At 45.2% G+C, this 23,757-nt stretch overlaps 1 protein-coding gene and 1 pseudogene across 1 annotated transcript; both read left to right on the top strand.

The window, feature by feature from the left end:
- Positions 1-160: 160 nt before the first annotated feature.
- Positions 161-23,589, top strand: LOC136653177 (uncharacterized). Its single transcript, XM_066630086.1, has 20 exons — positions 161-238; positions 2,920-3,280; positions 5,821-6,368; positions 7,333-7,497; positions 7,854-8,111; positions 8,989-9,153; positions 10,111-10,468; positions 11,144-11,415; positions 12,390-12,551; positions 12,806-13,163; positions 14,238-14,509; positions 15,512-15,676; positions 15,932-16,289; positions 17,370-17,641; positions 18,431-18,595; positions 18,883-19,237; positions 21,185-21,412; positions 21,821-21,910; positions 22,799-22,852; positions 23,321-23,589. Exons 2-20 carry the CDS (start codon positions 2,932-2,934, stop codon positions 23,587-23,589), a joined length of 4,863 nt encoding a protein of 1,620 aa, XP_066486183.1. The 5' UTR covers positions 161-238; positions 2,920-2,931.
- On the top strand, positions 20,592-20,711 carry LOC136654932 (5S ribosomal RNA; annotated as a pseudogene).
- Positions 23,590-23,757: the final 168 nt, after the last annotated feature.

The raw sequence follows: 23,757 nt of genomic DNA, 5'->3' as shown, positions 1-23,757 counted from the left end.
ACCACAGGCACGGCTGGCTTCCAAGGGCTACCCCCTCCTCCCCCTCCCCTTTCCAAATCTCCTCTGCTGGGGAGGCAGCGGCTCAGTCACATGCTCCTGGACTCTGTGTGCATCACATGATTAAGAGAAATCGAAACTGAGCAGCAGCTGGTCCCTGGTTCCCTGCACGGTTGCTTAATGCTGGCGGCTGTTGCTGCGATCCTCCCTCGCTTGAGCTGCTGGAAGATCATCCAGCTGGGTAAGGATCTTCAGCTCTTGGATACTTTGTTGCCCGCCTCCACTCCCGGCTGGTGGGAGTGACATGTGCTTTCCCAGCAGTTTTGTTTGGAGGTCGCTCCTCCCTCTGCGTGTTTGGGGAGTGCAGTTTTGCTGCTGCTGACTGGGGGATCAGCCTGTCGTGGGATCCCCGGGGATCTCCGCTGGGCTTCGGGCTAGATCTGCGTCTCACTTTCCCCCTCCCTCCTTCCCTCCCCCGTCTAGGAAGAAAACAAGCCAGAACTGGGGTGGCAGGAGGTGGCACCACAATGCCTGCTAGCAACGGGGGGGCGGCGGCGGCGGGTGATTAGCCCTTTAATCCACTTGTTTCAGTGCTGATTCTCAAGAAGGCGTGCCTGGCGTGGGTGTGAGCCTTGACCCTTAAGCCACTGACATCTGTGTGGTCTGGTTGGCAACATTCGGTCTCGAAAGACTATGGTATAAGCCTACAGCACCCGGTATTCCCAGGCAGTCTCCCATCCAAGTACTAACCAGGCCTGACCCTGCTTAGCTTCTGAGATCAGGCAAGATCAGGCATGTGCAGAGTAACAGTTGTGTGATTAAGCAATCAAAAATGGGGCTGGGCGGGTCAAGTGAGCCTTGCTGGCACACCTTGGTTTAGCCCCAGAAGCTGGATTGTCTGCTCCTGAGACAAAGGGGTGCCTTCTCCATAAAGCCCATCCCCTTGGATGTATCTGCTTGGCATCTGGAGGAAAGATTTCCAGGCTGAAGTCCAAACAAAGAAAGTTGCTTTGCTGTGTGTTGCTTTTAAAATTTCTGCCCAGTATTGCATATATGCAACAGGGATTAAATGTGTACACCTTTGGGCTGGGCAGAAATTGGTTAACTTTTGCATTTGCTGATGGTACCCCTTGATCCTGTCAGCTACACCGACCCACTGGTATGAGCTTGCTAGGTGTTTCAGGCAGTGGTTGCTGCCACCCCTACCTGAAAGTGCCAGGGATTGAACAAGGGTTCTTGTGTGTACAGCCTGTTCCCAAGATTCAGTCTTGCCTTTCCAACTCGTGCTGCAACATAGTTAGAATCCATAAGAAGAGCCCCTCTGGGTCAGGCCAATGGCCCATATAGCTCAGCTGGCCCACCAGATGCTTTGGGGAGCACACAAGACAACAAGATATCTGAATCCTGTCCCCCCCCCCCCCTTGGTAGCCTACTTCTAAAACTGGGAGGTTGCATATATCCATCATGACTTGTAACCTGTGGTAGACATTTCTTCCATAAATCTGTTCAATTCTCTTTTGAAGGCATCTAGGCCAGGTACCATCACCACATCCTGTGGCAAGGAGTTCCACAGATTAGCCACATGCTGGGTAGAGAAATATTTTCTTTTAGAGGTTCTAACTCTCCCGACACTCAATTTTAGTGGATGTTCCTTGGTTCCAGTGTTGTGTGAGAGGGAAAAGAACATTCTTCTATCCATCTGCAACTCTCAGAACCTCTCCCTTTAAAACTTAAACAAACCACTCCTTTTTTTTTTTAAAGGGCAAGCATCTGAACTGACAACCTGATTTACCTGACTGTTTACGTGGAGCTCTCTCCTTCCAAAGTTCAAACCCAATGTGTGTGTATATTTACCATATTTACTACAGCAATTCCTTGCGCTTTCATCTGGTTACAGACCAGATTATGAATGAAAGTCAAATAAGTGATGGACGTTAAGGTATAGCCGTATTTCGCTTGCAAATTTATTTTGACCAGTGAAAGATATAGAGCTTGTGGGGAGGAAGGAGAGACGGACTTCTAGGCATCGGTGGAGTTTGTTCCCAGTCTTCACCCTGAAGGCTTTCAGAGCAACTAGCAGTAATTAAAAGCACAAGTCAAGCACAGCAATGTTCATCAAATGTTGTGAAATCGGATGAAAGAGGAAAGCCCGTGAACGAAATTTGAGATATCGTTATAAGAGCAAAGTGACAAAAGTCAAGAGGATGAAAGAAAAGGTATCGCTGCAAAGACTGTCATCTTAGCAAATCCTCTCTACTAAGTAAAGTTAGTACTTTACTAAGAGAAGCTTAGTCCTCTTTCCTGACAATAATCAAGCTTATGCATGTGGAAATGAGCCATTGTCTGATCTTCTGCTTGTTTTGGCTTCCGTTTTCCTCTTTTTCCTCCAGGATTTCTTTTATGCATGTCTAGTTCATACATCCCGGGGAGCAGGGTGTTACTCCAACATTCTTTGTAAATAATACTTTGTTTGTATGTTGGTCATGCTATAGAAAAAAAATCGTATTCTGAAGTAAGCCCTGCTTTGTTTAGTAGGGCTTATTCTCCAGTAAGTCTCCATAGGTTTGTTCCCTGAGGATGCTCTCTGCCTTTCCTTCTCCAATCAAAACCTATGCTGTTTCGTAGATAAGAGTGTGAAGGCCTTTGCAAACAGGAATTGAACAAGACTTCTTAGAAATTCTGCAAAAACAGATTAACAAGAAACAGATCTTTAGAATTGAGCATTGAATCTTCCTGACCTCCTCTGGTCAGGGTGGACTGGTGTGCCAATGGAGGAACAATGCATCATAAATCCAATGCTGATCAGAGAGGTCACGTAGCAGTTGTGGTGGTGGTGCTAATCTAGGTTAGGGCTCTGGCAGGGCAAAGAGCTGTTGGGGTGCAAATGCCAGTGTTCTGATACATACATTTTGTCTTTTCTAGTTTCAGTGGCTGATGGCCCTGGAGGAGGGAGATCCTTCTGTCCTGAAACGCAGTGTGCTGCATCTGGTACTACAGCATCCGGAAGGGGTCAAGTTTGGGGACTTTTCTGGGGCCTTCCTGCAACTGCATGGCTTCCACCCCCAACTCGCTCTTCATGGATACCGCTCACTCAAGGACTTGGTGACTGAAATGAAGAATTTTGTGGTCCTGGAAGGTGATTCTCAGAATCCGGTCATCAAGGTAGCAAGTGACTTTGATCTTTACCAGTGGCTGGAAGGAGGAGAAGAGAATGGGTGGGATGACTCTGAAGAGGAAGTTCAGAGCTTGTCAGATGAAGAAGCAGAAACAGAAGAAGAAGCAGGTAAATGCATAACGTGTTGGAGACTAGCAACCAAATTTGGTTAGAAACTATAAACATACACTCCCCAAATCAGTGTGTGGGCTGATGTCAAAATCTGCGAGATGTCAAAATCTCGCATACAGATAAACAACCTTCAAATGATTACTTGAAACAGCTGTCATGGCCAATATTGTCATGTGGTTCAGAGATGGGTGAATGGCACACATTTAAGGCTTTTGGTAGGTCCTGTTTCTTGGTCTCAGATTTTTATGGGCATTAAAAGCCAAGGCTAGCATTTTGAGTTGGGTCTGGAAACAAATTGCTAACCAGTTTGTTGGTGTAAAAGTTCTGTTATATGCTGTGGTCTCTTTGTCCTGCCAGTACAGTGGGCCCTTGGTTTTTATGAGGGATGTTTTCCAGGATGGAACAGTATCCCCCACGGATACTGATTTCCATGGATATTGGAGTTTGTGGAAAGCCCTCAAAGTACCTTCCAGACATAACCAGAAGAACATAAGAACAGCCCCACTGGATCAGGCCATAGGCCCATCTAGTCCAGCTTCCTGTATCTCACAGCGGCCCACCAAATGCCCCAGGGAGCACACCAGATAACAAGAGACCTCATCCTGATGCCCTCCCCTGCATCTGACATTCTGACATAACCCATTTCTAAAATCAGGAGGTTGCGCATACACATCATGGCTTGTACCCCATAATGGATTTTTCCTCCAGAAACTTGTCCAATCCCCTTTTAAAGGCGTCTAGGCTAGACGCCAGCACCACATCCTGTGGCAAGGAGTTCCACAGACCGACCACACGCTGAGTAAAGAAATATTTTCTTTTGTCTGTCCTAACCCGCCCAACACTCAATTTTAGTGGATGTCCCCTGGTTCTGGTATTATGTGAGAGCGTAAAGAGCATCTCCCTATCCACTCTGTCCATTCCCTGCATAATTTTGTATGTCTCAATCATGTCCCCCCTCAAGCATCTCTTTTCTAGGCTGAAGAGGCCCAAACGCCGTAGCCTTTCCTCAAAAGGAAGGTGCCCCAGCCCCGTAATCATCTTAGTCGCTCTCTTTTGCACCTTTTCCATTTCCACTATGTCTTTTTTGAGATGCGGCGACCAGAACTGGACACAATACTCCAGGTGTGGCCTTACCATCGATTTGTACAACGGCATTATAATACTAGCCGTTTTGTTCTCAATAGCCTTCCTAATGATCCCAAGCATAGAATTGGCCTTCTTCACTGCCGCCGCACATTGGGTCGACACTTTCATCGACCTGTCCACCACCACCCAAGATCTCTCTCCTGATCTGTCACAGACAGCTCAGAACCCATCAGCCTATATCTAAAGTTTTGATTTTTTGCCCCAATGTGCATGACACATCCAGGAAGGGTTCTGAGGTGTGAGGAGGCCACATGCAGCCTTCCTGGGCCTCAGAGAACCTCCCAGAGGCAACAGAAAGGCACTTCCATTTTTCAGTGAAAACTGGAAGTGCCTTTCTCTTACGTCCTGGAGGCGTTCTGAGGCCCTTCCGACATAGGGTTGGCACCCGTGGTGAATCAAATCTACGTGCTGAACCCACAGATGACAAGGGCCAACTGTAATGTGGCAGTGGCATACTAGACCAGCTGAAGCTTCCAAACTTTGTTCAAAGGCAGCCCTGCACATTTCTGTGGTCTAAATTGGGTGTGATGAACATATGGATGAAAATGGCTGAGTCTGACTTCTCCACATCGGGCTGCAGCAGGTGAAACCAGCTGAATCTTATTTATAAGCACTCCTCATCACAGCTGCCATCAGGGACAGTGCAGGGTCCAGGAGCACTCTCAAGCTGCACACTTCCTCCTTCAGGGAGTGAATCCCTGTCCAAAATGGATTGGCCGATGGAATTCAGAAAGTCCCTACAATGCATTCGTGTTATCTGACTTCAGCTGCATGTCCACTAGGGTGGAAACATGTGATTCATCCGCAGCCATTTCAGAATTACACATTTAGGAGTTAAATGAAACTTTCTTCAGGCAAACCTTAAATTTGATCACAGTGATTCAGATCTTGAGGTTGAAATAACAACCGAAGGTACCAGATCTGATGCATGTGGACTGAAACTACTTTTCCACCAGGTTTCTTAGATGTATGCATCAGTACATCAACAAACTGATAAATCTACTCCCTCACACTTCTGTCTCTTGAGCTGACAAACACTGCAATATACGGCTAAAATTAACTAAAAAATTAAAAGAGTATGTCGGGGATAAACAACAGAAACTAGATATTGTCTGGTTTGGGTCAGATCATTCCTGAAGGGTGCAGGTGTAAATCATCCAAAAGGAGAAAGGGTATAATTCGTGTATTAAAGGACAGTTGGTCCTAGAAAGTAAAAAAAAACTGCAAGGGCAAAGGATTATGCCAACAACACATGCAGGAGGTCACAAATATAAGTGTTTATATGGAATTGAATATATGTTGAACTCTGAGGTGCTTTCACAAAATACTGAGCTGTGGTCTGGCCTGCACTTTCTGAAGGAACTTTACTCTGTAATTTGTGGTGTTTGCAGAAATCCTGGAGCTGCTCACCAACATTCTAACCACTTACCAGAATGGCCTGAGGATTGAGAAAGTGCGAGAATTCCTGCTGGCTAAGAACAGAGTGGATCTAGAGAAGTTCAGCATCGATCAAGGCTACAAAGACACACTGGAATTTTTGGAGCACCGAATACCTGAGCTAACAATCAAGTACCAGGAGAACAGACTGAAATGTGTTGTTCAGCTTACAGCAGGGGAGATGCAGCCACCCATCTCCAGCTCTTCCTGCAAAAAGGTTAGAACCAGCAACCATCACACAATCCCCCAGTTGCTCATCAGCCTTTTAAGTACCTACAAGACAGGTCTGAGGATTGAGAAAGTGCAAGAATTCCTGCTGGCCAGGAATGGAGTGAATCTAGAGAAGTTCAGCATCTCTCAAGGCTACAAGGACACACTGGAATTTTTGGAGCACCGAATACCTGAGCTAACAATCAAGTACCGGGAGAACAGACTGAAATGTGTTGTTCAGCTTATAGCAGGGGCGATGCAGCCACCTGTTTCCAGCACCTCCTGCAAAAAGGTTAGAACCAGCAGTCCTCACGCAATCCTTAACTCCTGGAACCTCTCCCTTTAAAACTTAAGCAAACTGCTCCTTCCCCCCCTTTGGTGGCAAACGTTTGAGCTGACAATTCAGTTTGCATGTATTACTCTCCTTCCATATGTCCAACCCAAGGCATGCGTTTTACCACGTTTACTAAAGACTAGCACCTTAGTCCTCTTTTCCCGGTTGTAACCATGCTTATGTAAGCAAGGTCCTCCCCTCCTTGCATTGCTTCTATTTTCTTCCCTCTGTTGTTTCTTTTGTGCTTGTCTACATCATAAGCCCCATAGAGCAAGATCTTACTCTAACTTTATTTGTGGAAAATGTACATTCATTTTGCTATATACATAATACAGTAATAATTTTCTGAAGTAAACCCTACTTTCTTCAGTGGGGCTGAGCAGAGATCAAGACACATAACCTGTAATGGACTTTTCAGCCATAAATTTGTCCAATCTCCTTTAACGGCATGTAGACCAGGTGCCATCCCAGCATCCTGTGGCAAGCAGTTCCACAGATCATTAACATGTGGGATAAATAAATACCTGTATTTCCTTTTTGCCTGTTCTGACTCTTCTACCAGTCAATGTCCACTAATTCTGGTGCTGTTCGAGAGGGAAAAGAACTTCCTTTTCTCCACCTGAGTTTTATATGTCTCGATCACACATCTCCACAGACACCTTCTTTCTAGACAAGGGAGTCCCAAATGTTGTGGCATTGCCTTGTAAAGGAGGTGCCCCAGGCCACTAATCATTTTAGTTGCTCTTTTCTGGACATTTTCCAGTTCCACCATAACCTTGTTGAGATGTGATGATCAGAACTATATGAAGTTCTCCAGTTGTGGCCTTGCCATTGGTTTGTACAATGGCACAATAACATTGGCCATTTTATTTTCAATCCTCTTTTCAATTATCCCAAGTATGAAATTGGCCTTTTTTTACAGGTGTTGCATGCTGGGCCGACAATTTCATCAAGCTGCCCACCACCACTCCAAGATGTGCCTCTTGATTCTTCAAAGATAGCTCAGAATCCAAAGCATAATACAGAAAAGAACAGAACCCAGCGTGGGAGAGAACCTCCTCCAAGCACAAACCATGCCGTTTCTCAGGTAAGAATGTGAAACAGTTTGTAACAGGGAATAGAACAGGGCTTATTAGAAGCCCTCCAAAGACTGATTAACAGGGAAAAGATCCCTGGAGTGGAGCAATGACTTCCTGACCATCTTCAATGGTGTAGGGGGGCAATTCCTCCCATCAATTCAGTGCTGATGAGTGAGATCTCTTGGCATTTACAATGGTTGTGTTGATCTGGGTTGGGATTGTTGCGGGGCAAAGGGAAAAGTAAAGCGCCTCTCCCCCCCCCATAGTCCAGATTTTCCTTGATTCTGTCTGCTGTTTTCTGAGTAAGAAACAAGCCCATCAGCCCAAAAATAGGCTTCATGTCCAATGTCATTTGGCTCACAAGGTAAAGGCCCTTCTAAGCGCTTACAAGTTAGGCCTGAGGACTGAGAAAGTGCAAGAATTCCTGCTGGCCAAGAATGGAGTAGATCTAGAGAAGTTCAGCATCGCTCAAGGCTACAAGGACACCCTGGAATTTTTGGTGCACCAAATGCCTGAGCTAACAATCAAATACCAGAAGAACAGACTGAAATGTGTCCTTCAGCTTACTGCAGGTACAGCACGGGAGATGCAGCCACCCGTCTCCAGCTCTTCCTCTGAAAAGGTTAGAACCAGCAACCCTCACACAATCTTCAACTTCCAAAATCTCATAAATAATAATAGTAAATATATTCTGAAATAATCCCTGCTTTGTTCAGTAGGGCTTGCTGTCAAATAAATCTGTATAGGATTGCTCCCTGAGAGTTCTCTCTGCCTCCTCATATAAAAACATGAAGAGCCCTGCTGGATCAAGCCATGGGCCCAACTAGTCCAGCTTCTTGTATCATAGAATGGGCCACCACTCTGAGAGCATACAGGACTACAAGATATCTGTAGCCTGTAGCCACACCCTTGTATCTGGCATTCAGAGATAGGCCACCTCTCAGATCCGGGAGTGTCATATTGCCATCAAGACTAGTAATCTGTGATTGACTTTTCTTCCATAAAGCTGTCCAATTTCCTTTAAAGGCACATTGGCCAGGTGCCCTCACAGAATTCTGTGGTGTGGAGTTCTGCAGATTATTGAAGTGCTGGGTAAATAAATATTACCTGTTGCTTGTTCTGATCTTTCTGCCTGTCAGTGTCCACTGGTTCTGGTGTTGTTAGAGAAGGAAGACAACTTCCCTCTATCCACTGGATCCCTCCCATGTGTAATTTTATGTCTCAGTCACATCCCTCCTGAGATGCTGTCTTTTTTGACAGGAGAGCTCCAAATATTGTAGCATTGCCTTAGAGAGGAGGTGCCCCAGCGCACTAATCTTTTTGGTCACACTCTTCTGGACATTATCTTACTTGCTTCTTGACAAATGGTGTCCGGAATGGATCTCTATTCTCCAGTTGTCGCCTTACCATTAGTTTGTACAATGGCACAATAATATTGGCTGTTTAATTCTCAATCCCCCTTTCAATAATCTCAAGTATGAAATTGGCCTTTTTCACAGGTACTGCACACTGGGCTGACAATTCCATTGAACTGTCCACCACCACCCCAAAATGTGCCTCTTGATGCTTCAGAGACAGCTCAGAATCCAGTACATAGTACAGAAAAGAACAGAACCCTGTATGGGGCTGAACCTCCTCCAAGCACAAACCATGCTGTTCTGCAGGTAACAGTGCAAAGAGCTTTGTAAAAAGGTATTGAACAGGACTAAGAAGCCCTCCAAAAACTGCATAACAGGGAAGAGATAATGAGAATGGAGCACTGAGTCTTCCCAACCTTCTCTGGTCAGGATGGACTGCTGGAGCTGTGGAGGTGCAGTGCCTCCCATAAATCCAGTGCTGATGAGTGAAGTCCCATAGTGGTGGTGGTGGTGCTGATCCAGGTAGGGATTGTGTAGGGGCAAAGTGTTACATAAAGCCCCCCCTAAATCTGAAGAGATTCAGATCTCTTCTCCTGATGGCTGCTATTTTCTGAGTAAGAAACAAGCACATCACCACTAGTAAAGGGCTTCACGTAAGGCATCATTTGGCCTTCAAGTAAAGGTCTTCTCCACACTTTGCAGCTTGATGTCCTTGTAGCTGCTGTGGACTGAGCCTTCTGAATGGAGAATTTGTGCTGTACCCCAGAACTGTGGTTCCCCTTTGGGTATGAACATACTAGCCCTATTTATTTCTTTGGAAAAGCTCTGTTCCTGTTGTTTACCTACCATTAGCATATGCTTAAATATACAAGGGGAAAGGAGAGACTGGCATCAGAGGTAAGGAGGTACCCACACATCACTGGCATGCCAGTCTTGATTTCCCTGTGGACCTGCATGTTTAAAGGAGCAAAGGAAATTGAGGATGCCTTCGATCTCAAAGTGTAAGGAGGTGAGATAGGGAATTGAGATAGTACCCCCCCACACACACACATACACCTAGAGCCAAATTCAGCTTCCATTCCACCTTTTTAATGTATTTCATGGACGTCTGACCATCTCTATCTAAAAGGATTGGGGAGGTAGCTAGTCCCATACTGGGCATATCTCTTGTCTTTGTATGTTCAGGCACAGAGGTGATTCAAGGAGGTGACTGTGGGCTGCAAGTCCCAGTGTTTCTAATATGTCTGTTTTTGTCTTTTCTAGCTTCAGGGCCTGATGGCTGTGGAGGAGGAAGAGTCTGCTGCCCTGAAACACAGTGTGCTGCACTTGTTGCTCCAACATCCTGAAGGCGTCAAGTGTGGGGAATTTACTGGGGCCTTCCAGCTACTACATGGCTACCACCCCCGATTTGCTCTTCATGGATACCGCTCACTCAAGGACTTGGTGGCTGATATGAAGGATGTTGTGGTTGTGGAAGGTGATGCTCAGAATAAGGTCATCAAGCTAGCAAAAGACTTGAGTCTTTCCCAGTGGCTGGAAGGAGGAGAAGAGAACAGATGGGATGACTCTGAAGTGAAAGGTCAGAGCTTGTCATGTGAAGAAGCAGTAAGAGATGATGCAGGTAAATGGAGACTGGCAACTGAAGCTGGCTGGAGACATGGGCTCTTCAAATCAATGCAGCAATGCAAATCATTGTGAGGGCTCTCCAAAAGCAGTGCATAGATTAATTCCACACTGCAAATAGTTGATTGAAACAGGTGACATGACAGATATTGTGCTGTTAGTTGGAGGACTGCACGTTTAAGTTTTTGCTGTCTCATGGTTTGGTATCAAAGCTAGTTAAGTTATCTGGGATCAGAGGCAGAGAGGCTGTGATAAACCACCATATGGAGAGTTGCTGATATGAAACGTGATGAAATGCGTTTTTATGTTGCCGTTCCTCCAAGGAGCTTAGAAAGCTCCACCCTCCCATATGAAGTATTGGCATCAGTAATACAGTGGTCTGCACTGTATAGAAATCATTTCTGAAGGGCAAAGGTAAAGATCATCCAGGGAGAGAAAGGGTATAATTATTAAATTAGTATAAGGTAGGTCAGGACTGTTAGTACAAGAAATTAAAATACTGCAAGGGAAAAGGCTCATCCCAGCAACATGTGTAAGAGGACAGAATGTATAAGTGTTCATATAGAATTGAATATACGTTGTACTAACACTCTGGGACACTTTCACAAAATACTGAGCTGTGATCATTTTCTGAAGGAACTTGACTAGGTGTGTAATTTGTGGTGTTTGGCAGAAATTCTGGAGTTTCTCACAAAACTTCTAAGCAACTATAAATATGGTCTGAAAATTAAACGAGTACAAGAATTCCTGCTGGCCAACAGTGGAGTGGACCTAGAGAAGATCAGCATCGCTCAAGGCTATAAGGACACATTGGAATTTTTGGAACACCGAATACCTGAAGTAACTATTCAATATAGGGAGAACAGACTCAAATGTGTTGTTCAGCTTACTGCAGGTTCAGCAGGAGAGATGCAGCCACTCATCCTCAGCTCTTCCTGTGAAAAGGTTAGAACCAGCAACCCTCACACAATTCTCAACTTCCAGAATCTCATAAATAATAATTACTAGTAAATATATTCTGAAATAAGCCCTGCTTCATTCAATGGGGCATACTGTCAAATAACTCTGTATAGGTTTGCTCCTTGAGAGTTCTCTTTGCCTCCTCACATGAGAACATACAAAGAGCTCTGATGAATCAAGACAAGAGCAGATCTGGTACAGCTTCTTGTACCTTAGAGTACATCAATCTGAGAGTATACAGGACTACAATATCTGTATCCTGTTGCCCTTGTATCTGGCATTCAGAGATAGGCCACCTCTAAATCCTGGTGGTTGCATCCAATCTTCTTTAAGGCATGTAAGCCAGGTGCCATCACAACATACTGTGGCAAAGAGTTCCACAGGTTATTAAAGTTTTGGGTAAATAAATTTTTCTTTTGCCTGTTTTGATCTTCCTCTGCTGATCCCGCCCCCCCATGACTGTCCACCCCCTTTTCCACCCTCCCCTGCCCAGAAATGCCACTTTCCCATCTCTCTTCACCCTTCTCCAGCCCCTGCACCACTCAGTAGTTTACTTACCTCCAGCGGCAGCCAGGGATCAGGATATAGCACCGGCAGGATGTTGCAGGCCTTCCTACCAGTGCTGCCTACCCCTGAGTAGTTGCAAATATGCCTTATGACAGCTAGTACTGGTGCTAGCAATAAATAGGACTGTGGTATCAATCATATCCCCCCTGAGTCATTGTCTTTCTTGAAGGGAGAGCCCCAAATGTTGTAGCAAGCATTGCCTTGTAAGGGAAGTACCCCAGCCCACTAATCATTTTGATCACTCTTTTCTGGATCTTTTCTTATAGTCTTTTGGAGAAATAGTGAATGGAACTGAACTCAGTACTCTACATGTGTTCTTACCATCAATTTGTACAATGGCATAATAATATTGGCCATTAATAATCCTAAGTATGGAATTGCCTTTTTCATAGGTGCTGCAAACTGGACTGACAACTTCATCAAGCTGTTCATCACCACCCCAAGATGTGCCTCTTGATTCCTCAAAGACAGCCCTCACAGATCCTAGAACAGAAAAGAATAGAACCGAGAATGGGACAGAAACTCCTCCAGCCACGAACCATGCTGTTCCTCAGGTTAGAACATGAAGACCTTTGTAAACAAAATGGGACAGGCTCTGAACACTAAATAACAGGGAGAGCATTGACTCTTCCCAAGCAAGGTGAATTCTTGTGGTGGTGGAGATGCATTGCTTCCCATAAAACCAGTGCTAATCAGAATGGTCGCATAGCAGTTGTGGTGGTGATCTAGGTTGGGACTGTTGGCAGGACAAAGAGCTGTTAGGCTGCAAGTTGCATTGTTTCTGATGTGTCTGCTTTGTCTTTTCCAGCTTCAGGAACAGATAGTCATGGAGAAGGGAGATCCTGGTGCTTTGAAACGCAATGTACTGCACCTGGTGCTCCAGCACCCCGAAGGGGTCACATTTGGGGACTTTTCCGGGGCCTTCCAGCAACTGCATGGCTACTGTCCCCAACTTGCTCTCCATGGATACTGCTCACTCAAGGACTTGTTGACTGACATGAAGGATGTTGTAGTTGTGGAAGGTGATTCTCAGAATCAGGTCATCAAAGTAGCAAGTGACTCACATCTTGACCACTGGCTGGAAGGAGGAGAAGAGAATGGATTAGATGACTCTGAAGAGGAAGCTCGGAGCTTGTTATATGAAGCATCAGCAGGTGAAGATGCAGGTAAACACATCATTCATCAGACACTGGCAGCCATTTTTGCCTGACGATACAAGTACGGGCTTTCCAAATCATTGCATGGGCTTTCCAAAAGCAGGGCATAGATGAATTCCGCACTGCAAATACTGTGTGCGTCTTAATGACAGGGATGGGAACCGGCATCCCTGTCGTCAAGCGGGGCTTGATGTGTGTGAAGCATTCAAAGTCAAGGGGGAGTTGTGCTCCCCTTGTTTCCAGAGGCTCAGACTATCCATTTTAGGCAAAAACATGTGACTTCCAACTTTCCAGGAAACCGGAAGTCACATGTTTTTGGTGAAATGGCCAGTCTGAGCCTTGGACAGGCAGTGCATGGTTGCGTGCTACCTCTCTGAAGCTCAGAAAAGCCTCTGGAGGGTGAGGTTACAAAGGCTGTCGGGGGTCAACAGGAGCCAGCAGGGGTCACTGAATATGTAGACCATCATTGACCAGAGCATTGCTAAGCGTGCTCACCTGTAATTGTTGGAAATGAGACTTGACTGATATGGCTATGTTAGTTGGACTAAACATGCTTAAGTCTTTACTAGGTCCTGTCTCATACTAGATGTTTGATACTAGAACCGGTTCAAGTGAGAGAGAGACAGAAGCAGAGATACTGTGGTAAACTACCATATGGAAAGCTGCCGATGTGAAGGATATTTGATTTGATGTTGCCACTCCTCCGAGTAGCTTAGAAATGCTCCGCCCTCCCATGTGAAATAGGTTAGATTGAGAGAGGGTGACTGGCCCCAATTATATAGCGGGCCACACTATACAAATCATTCCTATTGGGGGTAGAGATAATCAAGAGGGAGAAAAGGTATAATTTGTGAATGAGCTTATGGTGGTACCGGATAGTTGGTCCCAGAAAGTTGAAAGCTGCAAGGGAAAAGGCTTGTCAACAACAAGAGGACACAATGTAAATGCATTTAAATGGAGTTGAATATACATTGCTTTCACTCTCTGGGATGCTTGCACAAAAAATGGAACTGCGATCAGGCTTGCACTGCAGTGCATCACTTTCTGACAGAATTTGACTCTGTAATTTGTGGTGTTTGGCAGAAATCCTGGAGTTGCTCACAAAACTTCTAAGCAAGTATAAGCATGGTCTGAAAATTAAGCGAGTACAAGAATTCCTGCTGGCCAACAGTGGAGTGGATCTAGAGAAGATCAGCATCGCTCAAGGCTATAAGGACACATTGGAATTTTTGGAGCACCGAATACCTGAAGTAACTATTCAATACAGGGAGAACAGACTCAAATGTGTTGTTCGACTTACTGCAGGTGCAGCAGGAGAGATGCAGCTACCCATCCCCAGCTGTTCCTATGAAAAGGTTAGAACCAGCAATCCTCAACTTCCAGAATCATATAAATAATAAATAGTAAATATATTCTGAAATAACCTTTGCTTCAATCAATGGGGTGTACTCTCAAATAACTCTGTATAGGTTTGTTCCTTGAGAGTTCTCTCTGCCTCCTCACATGAGAACATACAAACAACTCTGATAAATAGGGCAAGAGCAGATCTGTTCCAACCTCTTGTGTCTTAGAGTTGCCCACCACTCTGAGAGCACTAAGTACTACAAGATATCTGTATCCTGTTGCCCTTGTATCTGGCATTCGGAGATAGGCCACCTCTAAATCCTGGTGGTTGCATCCAATCTTCTTTAAGGCATGTAAGGATGCCAGGTGCCATCACAACATCCTGTGGCAAAGGGTTCCACAGGTTATTAAAATGTTGGGTAAATAAATATTTATTTTGCCTGTGTTGACCCTCCTCTGCTGATCCAGCCTCCTCCCAGGACTGTCCACACCTTGTCCCACCCTCCATTGCCCAGAAATGTCACTTCCCCATCTCTGTTCAAACTTCCCCAGACCCTGCGCCACTCAGCCGTTTACTTACCTCCAGTGGCAGCCAGGGGTCAGGATATAGCATCAGTAGTGCTTTGTAGGTCTTCCTGCCAGCACTGCTGACTCCTGAGTTGTTGCAAATGTGCCTTATGACATGTTGCACCGGCTAGTGCTGGTGTTAACAATGAAGAAGACTGTGGTATCAATCCATATTTCCCCCTGAGTCATCGTCTTTCTTGAAAGGAGAGCCCCAAATGTTGTAGCATTGCCTTGTAAGGGAGATGCCCCAGCCCACTAATCATTTTTGCCACTCTCTTCTGGATCTTTTCCTATAATCTTTTGGAGAAATGTTGAACGGAACTGGACCCAGTACTCTACATGTGGTCTTACCATCAGTTTGTACAGTGGCATAGTAATATTGGCCTTTTTTCCCCCCCTCAATATTCTTTTTAATTATCTGAAGCATGGAATTGCCTTTTTCATAGGTGCTGCAAACTGGACTGACAACTTCATCAAGCTGTTCATCACCATCCCAAAATGTGCCTCTTGATTCCTCAAAGACAGCCCAGAATCCAGATCCTAGAACAGAAAAGAATAGAACCGAGAATGGGACACAAACTCCTCCAGCCACAAACCATGCTATTCCTCAGGTTAGAACATGAAGACCTTTGTAAACAAAATGGAAGAGGCCTCTGAACGCTAAATAGCAGGGAGAGCATTGACTCTTCCCAAGCATGGCGGATTCTTGTGGTGGTGAAGGTGCATTGCTTCCCATAAAACCAGTGCTAATCGGAATGGTCGCATAGCAGTTGTGGTGGTGATCTAGGTTGGGACTGTTGGCAGGACAAAGAGCTGCTAGGCTGCAAGTTCCAGTGTTCCTGATGTGTCTGCTTTGTCTTTTCCAGCTTCAGGAACAGATAGTCATGGAGAAGGGAGATCCTGGTGCTCTGAAACGCAATGTGCTGCACCTGGTGCTCCAGCACCCCGAAGGAGTCAAGTTTGGGGACTTTTCCGGGGCCTTCCAGCAACTGCATGGCTACTGTCCCCAACTTGCTCTCCATGGATACTGCTCACTCAAGGACTTGTTGACTGACATGAAGGATGTTGTAGTTGTGGAAGGTGATTCTCTGAATCAGGTCATCAAGGTAGCAAGTGACTCACATCTTGACCACTGGCTGGAAGGAGGAGAAGAGAATGGATTGGATGACTCTGGAGAGGAAGCTCGGAGCTTGTCATATGAAGCATCAGCAGGTGAAGATGCAGGTAAACGCATCATTTGTTGGACACTGACAGCCGTTTTTGCCTGATGCTACAAATATGGGCTTTCCAAATCATTGCATGGGCTCTCCAAAAGCATGGCATAGAGGAACTCCACACTGCAAATACAGTTGTGTGCCGCTTCATGACAGGGATGCGAACCGGCATCCCTGTTGTCAAGTGGGGTTGGATGTTGTGTGAAGCATTTGAAGTCAAGGGGGAGCTGTGCTCCTCTTGTTTCCGGGGGCTCAGACTATCCATTTTAGGCGATAACATGTGACTTCCAGTTTCCAGGAAACCGGATGTCACATGTTTTTGGTGAAATGGCCAGTCTGAGCCTTGGACAAGCAGTGCTTGGTTGTGTGCTACTTCTCTGAAGCTCAGAAAAACCTCAGGGGTGAGTGGAGCGCTGTTCCCCTGGGTTATGGAGGCTGTTGGGGGGGGGTCAACAGGGGCCAGCGGGTGTCACTGAATATGGACCATCATTGGCCAGAGCGTCGCTAAGCGTGCTCACCTGTAATTGTTGGAAATGGGACATGACTGATATGGCTATGTTAGTTGGACTAAACATGCGTAAGTCTTTGCCAGGTCCTGTCTCATGGTTTGATACTAGAACTGGTTCAAGTGAGAGAGAGACAGAAGCAGAGATACTGTGGTAAACCACCATATGGAAAGCTGCCGATGTGAAGGATATTTGATTTGATGTTGCCATTCCTCCGAGTAGCTTAGAAATGCTCCGCCCTCCCATGTGAAATGGGTTAGATTGAGAGATTGGCCCCAATTATACAGCGATTATACAGATTGTTCCTATTGGGGGTAGAGATCATCAAGCAGGGAAAAGGGTATAATTTGTAAATGAGCATATGGTGGGACAGGATAGTTCATCCCAGAAAGTCGAGAACTGCAAGGGAAAAGGCTTGTGTCAACAGCAAGAGGACACAATGTATATTCATTTAAATAGAGTTGAATATGCATTGCTTTCACTCTCTGGGATGCTTGCACAAAATATTGAACTGTGATCAGGCTTGCACTGCAGTGCATCACTTTCTGACAGAATTTGACTCTGTAATTTGTGGTGTTTGACAGAAATCCTGGAGTTGCTCACCAACCTTCTAACCACTTACCAGAATGGCCTGAGGATTGAGAAAATACAAGAATACCTGCTGGCCAAGAATGGGGTGGATCTCGAGAAGTTCAGCATTGCTCAAGGCTACAAGGATGCACTGGAATTTTTAGAGCATCGAATGCCTGAGCTAACGATAAAATACCAGAAGAATAGACTGAAATGTGTTGTTCAGCTTACAGCAGGTACAGCAGGGGAGATGCAGCCACCCGTCTCCAGCTCTTCTTGCGAAAAGGTTAGAACCAGCAACTCTCACACATTGCTCAGCCAGAACGTAAGGATAATAATAAATATATTCTGCCCTGCTTTGTTCAGTGGGACTTACTCTCAAATAAGTCTATATAGGATTGCTCATTGAGAGTTCTCTCTGCCTCCTCACATAAGAAGACCCTTGCTGGATCAAGCCAGGGGCCCATCTAGTCCATCTTCCTGTACTGGAGAATGAGAGCAACTCTGAGAGCATACAGAACATCAAGATATCTGTATCCTGTTGCCATACCCTTGATTTTGGCCTTCAGAGATAGGCCACCTTGGAGGTTGCATGCCATCATTAAGACTACTAATCTGTAATAAACCTTTCCTCCATAAATCTGTTTAAACTCCTTTAAAGGCACATTGACCAGGTGCCATCACAAGATCCTATGGCAAAGAGTACCACTGATTATTTACATTGGGGGGGGGGGGTAAATAAATATTTCCTTTTTTCCTGTTCTAATTCTTCTGCAGGTCAATGTCCACTGGTTCTGCATAATTTTGTATGTCTCAATCACATCCTCCTCAGATGCCTTCTTTCTTGTTCAGAGAGCTCCAACATTGTAGCATTGCCATGTGAGGGAGGTACCCCAGCCCATTCATTTTGGTCCTTACTTCTGGACCCTTTCCTATAGCCTTTTTGAGAAATGGTCACTGGAACTGGACCCAGTACTCTAGACAACTATTTGTACAATGGAATAATAATATTGGCCATTTTATTATTGAACTCCTTTTTAATGATCCCAAGCATGGAATTGGCCTTTGTTCACAGGTACTGCAGACTGGGCTGACAGTTTCATTGAGCTGTCCACCGCCACCACAAAATGTGCCTCTTGATTCTTCAAAGACAGCTCAGAATCCAAAACCCAGGACAGAAAAGAATAATACCCAGAACAATACAGAACCTCCTTCAAGCACAGATCATGCTGTTCCACAGGTAAGAGTGTGACGACTTTTGTAAACAGGAATTGAACAGGGCTAAGAAGCCCACCCCAAAACTAATTAACAGGGAACTGATCATGAGAATGGAGCATTTTCTCAACCTTTTCTGGTAAGTCTGGACTGGTTGGGCAGTGGAGGCACAGATCCTCTCATAAATCTAGTGCTGATCAGTGAGGTCTCATAACAGTTAGAGTGCTGATGGTGATCTAGATTGCGACTGTTGGCAGGACAAAGAGCTGTTCGGTTGCAACTCCCAGTGTTTCTGATGTGTGTCTTTTCTAGCTTCAGGGACAGATAACCATGGAGGAGGGAGATCTTGGTGCCCTGAAACGCAATGTTCTGCACCTGGTGCTCCAGCACCCCGAAGGGGTCACATTTGGGGACTTTTCCGGGGCCTTCCAGCAATTGCATGGCTACTGTCCCCAACTTACTTGTCATGGATACCACTCACTCAGGGACTTCGTGGCTGATTTGAATGGTGTTGTGGTTCTGGAAGGTGATTCTCAGAATCCGGTCATCAAGGTTGCAAGTGAATCACGTCTTTACAAATGGCTGGAAGGAGAAGAGAACGGATGGGATGACCCTGAAAGGAAAACACAGAGCTTGTCACATGAAGAAGCAACCAGAGAAGAGGAAGGTAAATGTGTGAGGCTGGCAGCCACTTTTGATTGGATGTTTCAAATATTGGCTCTTCAAACCAGTGTGTGTGCTATCCGAAACTAGGGTATGGATTAAGCTCACCCTGCAGGTAGTTATTTGAAACAGTTCACATGACTGATAAGGGTGTGACAGTGGGTGTTTAGAGGACTACACAAGGTTAAGTCTTTGCTAGATTCTGTATCATGGTTTGGTACCAGAACTGGTTCAAGTGAGATGGGGACAGGAGCAGAGATTCTATGGAAAACCATTCTATGAAATATTGCTGGTAGAAAGAATGAAAGGAGGTTTGATTTGATGTTGCTATTCCTCCAAGGAGCTTAGAGCGGTTCTACCCTCTGAAATGAAGTAGGTTAGAGACAGAGAGACAGACAGACAGAGAGACAGACAGACCGACCAAGGTCATTCAGTGAGTTTTATGGCTGACTGGGGATTTTCCTAAAGCTGCAAGGGAAACATGTTTTGAAAGAGCAAGCAATGAATAAGTGTTTATATGGAGATGCCAGAAACCTCTGAGCCAAAATGGGGTAGGTTAAGTACTTGGTTGCAAAGGCAAATGTAGGTATAGCAGACATAACAGAAACCTGGACTGGAAGGAACCAGTGGATCATGGTTATTGCAGGATATAAGAACAGGGGAAACGTATTAGCTGGTAGTGTAGTTCTGTATATGAAAGAGTGTATGGAATTCAACAAACTGGCAAACTCCGGAGGTTGAGACTCCTCCCCAGAATCAGTGTGAATGGAAATGTCTGCCCCCAAAAATAATTCAGTTCAGGAGACGCGCAATCACCCTTCTGATCAAAATGCTGAAGGTGAGCTTGAAGATATATGTCTGAACACTAGTTTTACCAACATTTTGGGTCAGGATATGGTGTTTTGGTTACTGAAAGTTTTGTTCCTTATAGTAATTAGGTAAGAAATGCCTTCTGGGACTGGAAGCTGAAAGTCACGATTGTGCATCCCACTTAGGAATATAGGAAGAACTTTGCTGCATTCGATTGAAGGCTCTCGGTGTTGTCTTTCACACAACAGCCAACCAGATGCTTGCTAGAGACTCAAATGCAAGGCACGAATGCTTGTCCTTGCTGTGCTCCTGCAGAGACAAACTGTCTCCGATAATGGCAGTTCCATTTATCCATTATGATCAATAGGTGTGGATAGATTTATCCTCTATGAATTTATCTAATCTTGTTGTAAAGCCATCTTCAGATCCAGAACCTTTCTTTTTAAAGGTCACCATCCTGTTGTCTTGAGAGTTGTGTGTTAATCGCAATATCCATTCAAAATTAAAAACAAGGGGGGAATCCGCAGATATTGCCAAGTTGCCTTTCTTCATACTGTAACTGTTACCCTGCACATGCCCGATCTTGTCTGATCTCGGAAGCTAAGCAGGGTCAGGCCTGGTTAGTACTTGGATGGGAGACCGCCTGGGAATATCGGGTGCTGTAGGTTTATACCATAGTCTTTTGAGACTGAAGGTTGCCAACCAAATGGTTGAAATATCCAAGATGACTGGAATTCGTTCCATTTGGAAAATGGAGTGATCTTGTGGTGCCCTGTTGTTTATGCAGTGTGTTATCAATGAATCTGATTCTGTACAGAGTTTTGTGGACAAACATGAGGTCTTTGCCTCGAGGAGTCCAAGTCCTCGGTCAGTGATGGAGGCAAAAGGGGGAAGGGAGGTAAAGGTAAGCAATTGTGAGAGAGGGCGTACAGGCAGTCGTGACAAAAGGTAACACTTTTCCTTTTTAGATGTCCTTTACTCCTGCCATTGTTCAGAGTCTTAAGGAAGAGCCAGCAAGCCAGACGCCAGGCAAAATGACCAGCTGCTTTGAGTAGCACTACTGGGTGGGGGGAGCATGGAGGCACTGCCTTTGTTAGTGGTATTCTAGACATGAAAGCTGAAGCCATTCTCTTCCTTTCAGGATTTTCAATTGCCTTTGTGGCAGTCCGAGATGTCCTTAAAAACCATCCTAAGGGCCTGAAAGTGAAGAAACTAAAAGAGGCCCTAAGAAAGAAGTGTGACTTTGATCTGGAGAGGCTCCGCTCTCACCTGGGCTACAAGGATATTGTTTCCTTCCTGCAGGACATGCCTGGACTCCTCCTTCGAAACATCAGCATGGTTCGGAATTGCGTTGTACAACTTCAGTCAGGTAGGGCTGTGATAGTGGTGGGGGATATGGAGACGAATGTCATTCTTATTGTCTGACTGGGCAGGGATACATGGAGTGACCTCTAGGAGAGTAAATGGGCCAGGCTAAGCTAAGTAAACTGGCTTTTGTCAGGAATCAATAGCAACAATGTAGATTTTTGTTATCTGAATTTATCTGTGTTTTACTGTTCTTGAATTCCTGATTTGTCTTCCTGCCATTCTCATTTTTAGCCAGAGCTCAGTGATAGCACACAAGTTGGATCTCTGTTTTATAGCCCAGCTATGTTTCAGGTCCTAAGATCTGCTGAGAGCACAGAATCCTGATACTCGGTGGTCCACCATGACTGGTTGTCCTGCAGGCACAAGGTATGCTTCATCTCATGCTGTCTCTCTTTGTCTCCTTGGCTAGGTCCCTCTAGTCCTGCTCCTTCCCTGGACACAGATTTCTCTGCATGCAACTCAAATGCTACTTTCCAAGAGCCAATGAGAAACAAATCTGGTAAGGTTGTATTAGGGAGCTCTTGGTATTCTGGGTGACACACTTATATCTGCTTGCTGTCTCCTATGTGCCTTTTTGTGATGGAGCTAAACCCCAAAGTGTGATCATAGTTGAGCTCTAACGTTCTTCAAAATTAGTTGATCAGCACTGAACGACTGGAAGTATGACCTGAGAGGAGTTGAGAAGGCTGTTCTCCTTCTCGTGGAGGAATTTTTGCCCCCCATATGGTCATCTCTCTATTTTTCACAAATGCTGTCGAATCTTGGCCTGAAAGTTTTTTTTTTAAAAAGGGTGCTATATGCCTTGGAAGCTATGGATTTCTTTAGTCCAAGCCTCCAGCAAACCAAGAAATGGCACTGTTCCTCTTACAGAGAGACAAAGACTGCACAATAGAGGTGACAATAAAACTATAGTCAGGCCAGGGCTACAACTCAGTGACCTCAGTGGTCTAGTCCTTACTTTTGCTACCTGCTCGATGAATTGTTTCAGGTGGGCTGATAGAGGTCTGCCCACTTCAATGATAAAGCAAGATCGGATTTCTCCAAATTGGGCAGGGCTTCCTGTTCAGTGGAGATTGAACTACCTCTTCCTGTGTCATTCCAATAATACTGGTGTTATGACACTGCTAATACTGCAGAATGTAAGCTTCAGCTATGCCCCTTAATTCTCAAGTGTAGAACCTTATCACATCACCCTTGATTGAGCGTGAATTTATTTATTTGTGACTGCTCTGCTTCCTGCTCATACCCCGTCCCTTGGTCATCTTCCAGTTTTAGGATTGTTAAGCTAATTCCTTTTCCTCTAAGTACCTCTTCAAGACTCGCAACAATACTGGCTTTGTTTGATCCATCCTATCCTTTTCTTATTGTATGTCCCATCTTTTGATAGGTACCCATAGTCCTACCCCATCTCTTGACACTGATTTCTGTGCCCACTATTCTGGTTGTGGAAGAACCAAGATTAAAAAAATTATTTTATAGTAGTATTACCCTGCTCTTTTCAGGTTGGCTCAAGGCACCTGACGTAGTACAGTCAACAAAACAGGAGGCAAATAAAAACAGTAGATAAAGCATGGTGCACTCCATATCCTATCCCCCTTCCTGGGCCAGATCTGCCAACACAGATCCACATGGATTTGTGCCAGCGATTTAGCAGGCGCAAGTCCAAGTAGACCCATTGTTATGGCTGGTGCTTTCCCAGGGCAAGGGGACAGATCAGTGAGTTCTTTTCCATTTCTGACGATGTCTTACAATGTCTTTAGTTCTGGCATGGGCATAAGACCCTGTTTTCTTTCCCCATTCCTATTCATGACTCATCACAGAAAGTGATTTTCCCAAGCCAGTGTCTTCTAGCCAACTTCCCATTACATAATCTCTTCCTAGAAAGGAAATCACATTTCATTCTTTATAGACCTGGCTGCTGCCTTAGTGCTGGTTCTAGATGTCCTTGGAGACTACCCCCTTGGCCTGAATCTAAAAGCACTGAAAGAGAACCTGGAGGCGAAGCATGGCTTTGATTTGGATACTTTCAGCCAAGGTTTGGGGTATGAAGATGTGATGGTCTGCCTGGTGGATATTCCAGGGGTCTATTACTTATCAAAATGGCAAGCAGCCCCAGAATCGCATCATCCAGCTTCTTTCAGGTGCCCCAGTCCTTCCAGCCTGGCTGCTCACTGCTAGTCATTCTGTGGATAAACCTCCATCTTCCAGTGGCTCAAACTCTCTTCCACAAGAAGCCTATGGAAAGAAAGCCAGGTAAATTGTCTCACAGGAACATAGGAAGCTGGCCTGTGCCAAGTCATTCCATGGCACAACTAAGACAGTATTAATGTCATAGAATCATTGCTT

The sequence above is a fragment of the Tiliqua scincoides genome, chromosome 5 (assembly GCF_035046505.1).
Source record: "Tiliqua scincoides isolate rTilSci1 chromosome 5, rTilSci1.hap2, whole genome shotgun sequence".
Classification (NCBI taxonomy): Eukaryota; Metazoa; Chordata; class Lepidosauria; order Squamata; family Scincidae; genus Tiliqua; species Tiliqua scincoides.
This window is presented reverse-complemented; position numbering and strand designations above follow the sequence as displayed.